The sequence below is a fragment of the Simochromis diagramma genome, unplaced genomic scaffold, assembly GCF_900408965.1.
Source record: "Simochromis diagramma unplaced genomic scaffold, fSimDia1.1 OVJJ01000603.1, whole genome shotgun sequence".
Lineage (NCBI taxonomy): Eukaryota > Metazoa > Chordata > Actinopteri > Cichliformes > Cichlidae > Simochromis > Simochromis diagramma.
This window is the reverse complement of record NW_024387414.1, coordinates 17,381,589-17,388,858: the sequence shown is the minus strand read 5'-3', so window position 1 is coordinate 17,388,858 and position 7,270 is coordinate 17,381,589. Positions and strand designations below refer to the sequence as shown.

The 7,270-nt window shown below is 39.1% G+C and overlaps 1 protein-coding gene across 1 annotated transcript in view; it reads left to right on the top strand.

Moving 5' to 3' along the window:
• Positions 1-645: 645 nt before the first annotated feature.
• Positions 646-7,270, top strand: part of LOC120721392 (DNA-binding protein RFX7-like) — a 29,740-nt gene continuing 23,115 nt past the window's right edge. The window contains exons 1-2 of the mRNA XM_040011684.1: positions 646-1,235; positions 5,920-5,953. Coding sequence (XP_039867618.1) covers positions 1,102-1,235; positions 5,920-5,953 — 168 coding nt within the window. The 5' untranslated portion in view covers positions 646-1,101. The remainder of the gene's footprint in view (positions 1,236-5,919; positions 5,954-7,270) is intronic.

The window sequence follows — 7,270 nt, the reverse complement described above, 5'->3', positions numbered from 1 at the left end:
ACAAGCAAACATGAGCACATTACCCCTGTTTGTGCTTCTTCACATTGGTTGTCTGTCCATTTTAAATTCTATTGTTTGCTTTTAAAGTTTTAAGTGGCTTGGCTCCCGCTGACTTGGCATACTTTGTACAAATACACAAAGGTCTCTCCGATGAGCTGAACAGTCACTCCTTGCTGTCCCCACATCAAAACTGGAACAAGGAAATGAGTTGTCACAACTTCAGGTTTTTAACACCTTTTAACGCCTTTTCTCCAGGGCACTTTAGGAGAAGTACCAGAGTTAGCTTCAAGTCAGTTTTAGCCAGCTGTTTTGTTCACTTTTTAATCTTTCTTATTTATTGTCCATTTTATTTCTAGTTTTCCATGTTTTACTGTTATATTAAACAAAAGGGAATATTAAATATGGCTTTGTGTTTTATCTGTCTTTTAACTGAAAAGTAACTATGTTTTTGTTACCTTTCTGTATATCAAGGTTCAAAGTCATTTACCCCTCCTAGAGCAAAATAAAATCTGTAGAGGATTTGTTATAATTCTTGTTTTTAATAATAATACTATCCTATTCTAACTGCTACTGTTAATAAAGACAATAATGCTATAATAATAATGAAACTAGCACACATGTAAAGCAGGAGTGTGTTTGTATAAATGCAGTCTGGCACGGTCAGTGATGTCTTCTGCTTACATTTTGTTTTTAATGCTGAGCCTCTCAATGCGCATGCGCCTGCCAGACAGCTACTACTCACCATGCACATGTAGAGCAATCATAACGTGCGGGGCAGGCGGAGCACACCGGAGGGACTAGCTAGTTGTTTTGCAGCTGTCAGGTTGCCTGTTTACTCTTGCCTTTATTTATATTCATGTGTTGGCCCGAGTTTGACAGCGGCTCGTAGTTCCGCTCCACAGGCGCCAGTACTGACCGGCAGTCCGGGCTCGAAGCGAGCGATGTCGGAGGAGCGCAGGGTGGCAGCCACAACAACAACAGGGCGCGCTGCTGTCCCCCTAGCATCGCAACGTCCTCCGGTCCATGTTTAACCCTGCCGGGCGACTACACCTGTCCTCGCCTCCCTACCGGTCCACTCCCGTCCCACAGTGACCTCCAGTGATGGCTGATGAGGACCCCCAGCAGCAGCAGCCGCCGCCGCCGGAGAGCGGGGCGGGGAGCCTGCCCGGCCTACTCCCCGGGCTGCAGGGCGCTGAGGCCAGCGCTCTGCAGCTCAGGATCAAGAACTCCATCTGGTGAGGAGATGTTTACTTCACACACTGTTGTGCTGTGCATACGCACAATTTGATGCTTAAAGGGAAACTCATCACAACGTTTTTAAACTGCTCTTATCATGCTTGGACGCAGTCGCATCTTCACTGCTTAAATATAATAGTAAGTAAATAATAACAACCGTAGAAGTCCAGCATGTTAAATGTAAGACACATGCACGAGCTGCAGCGTGTGCTTGTGATAAAACAGCCGGATAAACCTGATAGAGTAGACACTTTGCAAATGGAAAAATTAAATAACTCAAATAAAGCTTAAGGAACTTGTTTTATGCTTGAGTAACTAATTACTCGACTCCTTGAATAAAGGTATTTTTTTTTCACATCCCATCACCGTGTTTATTCCAGTAAAAGTAGCTATATTTAACACAGGTATCACGAGGAAAATGCTCTGGAAATAGCAAAAGTAAAATTACTCTGTATGGCTGACATAATGGTCTCTGTCAGAGCAGCACATTGTATTCTGGTGATTATTGAGTTCTTATTACTCTTACATGTATGGCAACTTTATTATCATTTTTATTTTGCATTTATTTGTTTTACGCTGTTCATTTATCTGAAGCGCTGTCTTATATTTTAGTTTTATATGTAAAATGGGACAGAAAACAGTGTACACTTAATCAGGGATTAGAAGACTGATTCCTAATGCAAGAGAGGAAGGAGTCATATTTCCCCAATATCTTTCTCTCTTTCTGTAATATACAGTGCTGTAAAAATGATGAAGTTGAATGATGAAGCTGATTTCAATTTCACCAGCAACACTGAGACCTGCTGACTCAAGAAATCAGTACAATAGAACCTGTCTAAAAAAGTGAAGCAAGCCTAAAGCAACACATCATGCCACAATTTAAGAAAACAATTGAAAAACAAAGTTATTGACATCTATTAGTTTGGAAAGGGCTGAAAAGCCATTTTTAAGGCTTTGTGAACCACCTTAGAGTGATTATCCACAAATTACAGAAAACTTGGAAGAGTGATAAACTTTCTTAGGAGTGGTCAGCCTACGAAAATTACTCCAAGAGCATATCAACGACTCATCCAAGAGGTCATATTAGAACCCAGAATGTGGTAGTGTGATGGTCTGACTGCTTTGCTCTGGCTGGATGACTTTCTGTAATTGAAGGAACCATTAATTGTGCTCTCTACCAGAAAATCAGATAAGAAAATCAGTTTGAGCCCTAAAGCTCAATGGTACTTGGGTCAAGCAGCAGGACAACGATCCAAAACACACTAGCAAGTCCACTTCTGAATAGCTCAAAAAAACAAAACAATAAAAAATAAAGAAAAAATAATAACAAATCAAGACGAGGCAAATCAAATTTATATTTTTAACCACTTCTCAGTTTGAGAGTCTCTGGCAGACTGGAGCCTCTCTCAGCTGTCATACTGGTAGCCAGTTTGTCACAGCTCTAACACAGAGACACAGACAACCAGTCACACTCACACCTGCAGCCAACAGATTTGAATCCAAGACCTTCTTACAGTGAGGCAACCCTGCTAACCTCTAGGTTCTGCTAGTGAATCCTGAGAAAATACCAGCGCCTTTCTGTGTGGATTTTCCATGTTGTCCTTGTGCCCGTTTGGGTTCCAGCTTGCTCCTTTAGAATTGTTGATTCTAAATTGGTTATGGCTCGATAAGAGGCTTAATGTGAACAGAGTAAAGGAAAAGACTTGATTTCTTGTAAGGCACGTGTTCTTTTGTGTCTGCTACTTAAGGTCCTGTTCTGACCTTTTTTTCTGAATGAACTTAAGTTCTATCATTTAAATATCAAACAGCAAGAAAATGTCAAGGAGCTGAACAACCGGAAACACAGCAGTTCAGAGTTCAAATCTCTTCAGGAAATACCTCAATAGAAACTTCACGTCACTGTGCTGCTAACAGTTTATCAATAACATGTTAGGATCCTGAACGTTTGCCCAGCTCCATACAGGTTTAACCTTTGAGAGGAGTAGAGCATAAATATTGGCATTCACCTCAGTGACCTGCTTCTGGGTGGCTCTTGGTGAAGTGATACAGTCGTAGTCTGGGTCAACAAGTTCACCTGCAACATACCGTCACTCTGTCTGCACAGGAAGTCTGGACAATCGAAGCACTGATTTTCAAAACCCCACCTTTGATGTTCATGTTAGCCTAATCGAACTCATTTTAATCTGGATTGTTTACTTGCTAATTAAATAAAGAAATTATTAAACATAAAAAATTTCCCCTAAACTGCAGTATGTTACAGGATCTTCTCTTACTGAAATAACTGAAAATAAAGTGCTGAAATGAGTTGCTGTACACCTACCTTTACCTGACATATTTTACCTTACTAAATAAAAGCAGACACAAATCTTTTTATATAACAAAACAAATGTCATGTACTTTCTTAATTTTATAGCATGTTTATAGCTTCACCAGACAACAGGACATTGACCCTTTTATCTTTTTCACTCCTAACTGCTTTGATCGTTTGCTAATACCGAGGCTCTTACAGAGGATACTGACTTATGGCTGGCTTTGTATTGTGGATGGCTTTAGCTTTAGTTGCTTTTCATTTGTTTAAAATGTGCATGTTTACATGTGTCATTGGGTTTGTTGTTACAAACATTTTTGTTTCCCCATTGTGGTTTACTTTAGCAAACTTTTTACCTTACTCACTTCCATGGTAACAGCGTAGCATGTGGCTGTGGCATGTCATTGTGCACATGTTGTGTATTCATAAAAATGAGTGGGCTCGTAATAAATCATATCGAAGGCTGACCAGCCGCTCACCGGTCCAGGCCGAGAACACTGGAAATCATCCAGTTTTGGTCCATAGTCGGTCAATTGGTACATCTCTAATCTACTCTAAAACTATACTATTTAACCCTTCATCCAACAACAAATTTCATCTTTCATCTCTAATTTCATCATTTCTTTTATATTCATTGTAATCTTGCCTTTTAAAATGCTAACTGTAGCAGCTAAATTGTTAGCCGTTTCGTCTGTCCATAAATTGTTAGCCCACTATGTAACCCTTCGTCCATTCAGTTAGTAGTAGCTACTACTCTATATAACAGCTATTCATTTAATCAGATTTCATTAATTTATCCCTAATATTTTGCCAATTGTTATATTTCTTCTGTTAATCGACAATTTCAAATATTTATCCTGTAACTTCTAGTAGCTAAATGATTAGCTAGAATTATTGGCTGTCCATAAATAGTGGTTTACTAATTTAAATATTCATCCACTAAATTAGAAGTTACTATTAGAGTCACTAATTTTTGATTTGTTTTTTCTTGCACCTTATCCACTAAAATTGATCCACTTTCACTGCTCCCTTGTCACATGGGGTTATCACAGCAGGTAGCTCTGCATGTTAGAGTTGACAGATGCTCTTACTGGCACAACCTCAAACTATGGAGCCACTCTGCACCATAGCCACTATGTTTAGTTTACTGTTACTGCTTCTGCTCCAACTTGTTTGTTTGAGGTTTTTTAATTTTTATAAGTTGAGCTAATTTTTCCATGAACCCCCCTAACTTCTGTATAAGTACCTACTGGGGTACTTTTATCCCTAATTAGGAATCACTGGTCTGGGGTTAGGTGTACATCATGCTGGTTTATCAGCAACATTTGTTTGTCTTGTTTCAGTTCTTTATTTTCAAGGCTTAGGTCTTGCAGAAAGTTGCGTCAGGTGTCGTTCAGTTTATCTGCTAAGTCTGCCTCACAAACAGCTTATTGACGGTCTTTCAGCGCCGGGAAATCCTCAGCCCCCTGGTAACAGTCAATTAAAGTGAACTGTTCTTGTCATGGCTTAGAGCGTCTCCTGATTCTGACCTGCCCAGCTCAAGTAATAGTCTTTAAATGTGACCTACCTTCTGCCCCACAGTCATTGACAGCATGCTGCCCTGTCTGTGGATTACACATGAAACCTGGACTTTATTCCTCAGTTTGGTTTTTCTGTCTGCAGGAGTGGACCTAAATAGGAGCGACTAATTGTGATCTTTCCCGCTATCAAAGTCTGTTTGATTGTATGTTAATTTTAGCTGTAGCCTGAACATCATTCCAGTCACTCTTGGATTTTTGTAGTGATCTTTGATAGTTTTTAGCTGCAGCTCAGCAGTGGCTGTTTATAAGCCTCAATCAAATCTTACACTTCTTCCGGATTGACCTCAGGTTAAAACCTACATCATTAAAAGTCAATCAGGAAGAGAATTTCATGCTTCCGAGGCCTGTGTGAGATGCTAAGGCAAAAAATAGAAGTGACACATGATCATGGTGGGACACAGGGAAGCAGTTACATGTGTTAATATGTTATTTTTGATTAAGTTTTTAATTTAAGTTAGGCTTTCACTAAAATTTGCCAGAACTTTGTATTGTACTGGTAACCTTTCTGTTGAATATAGAATAGGAGTATGAGAATAAAACCTGTAAACACAGAAAAATATTTGGGAAAACTGTTGATAAAAAAGATCTTCTGTCCTAAACAATGTTCATGTCCCTGTTTCTTTTTACATATGACCACATGTGTTTGTGGTGGTGGGATACATGACCTGAGAGATCCTGAGGGGAGGGTCGTCTCATACCAAACATTCCTCTGCTTTATAAATAAATATACTTCAGACACAAGTGCTCATGTTACACCGGCTTCATGCTAATTTGTACTATGTCTCTGTTTTGCAGCAAATCTGTTCAATCAAAAGTGGAAAACATTCTGGTGAGTATTCCTGACATATTTGTGATCTGCAGATAACAACTTTAAGGACATTTTTCATACTCTCTGTTCAGATATTGTCAGAAGATTATTAGTGTTCCCAATAGGTTGAGCAGAAAAAACATTCCTACCATCCATGTATAGTTTAAAAATAAAAATAGAAGATCCGTTGGTAGCAGTGTTAAGCATTAACCTCCTGAGAACCAGCCTATTCATGGCTTGTGCAGTGGACGTTTTTGGATGTTTTTGATCTATATATTTTGACTTATTTGAGCTACCCTAATAAGTCTTGTTGTGCTAAATAGAGAACATCCATTCCATTGATATCTCATGCGTTTGGGTGGCCTCTTTTAGCTCCAAAGAGGAAGGAAATCAAAAAGTTCAATCAGAAGAATCTCTTTTGCTCAGTTCTCAGGAGGTTAAGGGTGTATCTGAAGGCTGAAACATAGACTGTATAACAAAGATGGTTTCTTTGTCTTATAATATAGTCTGCATTGCATCTATGGAATGTGCAGCCACCTGCTAGTTAGTGTGAATTAATGAACAAAGAAAATAATTTCACTACCAAAAACCAGAACACAGACTTCTTGGACAGACTTTATATTCTTTTTATAGCACAGTTAGAATATACAGTTCAGTGTCTAAAATTAGCAGAGGTGAGGCCTTGCTGACAGCTAGCAGCCACACCTCTAAGAATCCCAGTACATCCACCGCATTAGTTGCTTTGCACGCTAGCGGTGACGTCACCACAGCTTTGTTCCATGTACACCAGTGTTTAGGGCATGGGTACCTGCTGCAGTATTCTACTGAACAATAGGTGTCTCCACTCACACAAAATTCCCACACCAGTGTGGGTATAGGAGGGGAGGAATTCAAAACTAGAAGTAAAGAAACTGGTGAGTTTTTTTCCCCCTCCACAAAATGTAATCTTTCAAACTGTTGCTGCATCTCACATACGCCATACGTCACTGTTCAACAGGGTGAGAAGGGTAGGCATAATGGATTAACACAGTTTATAATTCAGTCCAATAACATAACCTTTTTAAGTCGTTAAAGACAAATGAACCAGAGCTGTTTCTTCTATAAACTTTAAATCTTTTCACATTTCTTTGTAGCTAGCCTCAAGTGCTCATTTTGATGTGTTGGAGTGGTTCACTTAATTTCTTGTTGATAAAACACTTTTGATTTAAGTGGGAAATTTCTATTCTAATGTGGCTGCTATGTGGTGTTCCACAAGGATCTTGTTGAAGTCCCTTTTTATTTTCATTATATTATATTCTGCAAATAATGTTTTTGCATCTTAACACAGACAAGACAGTC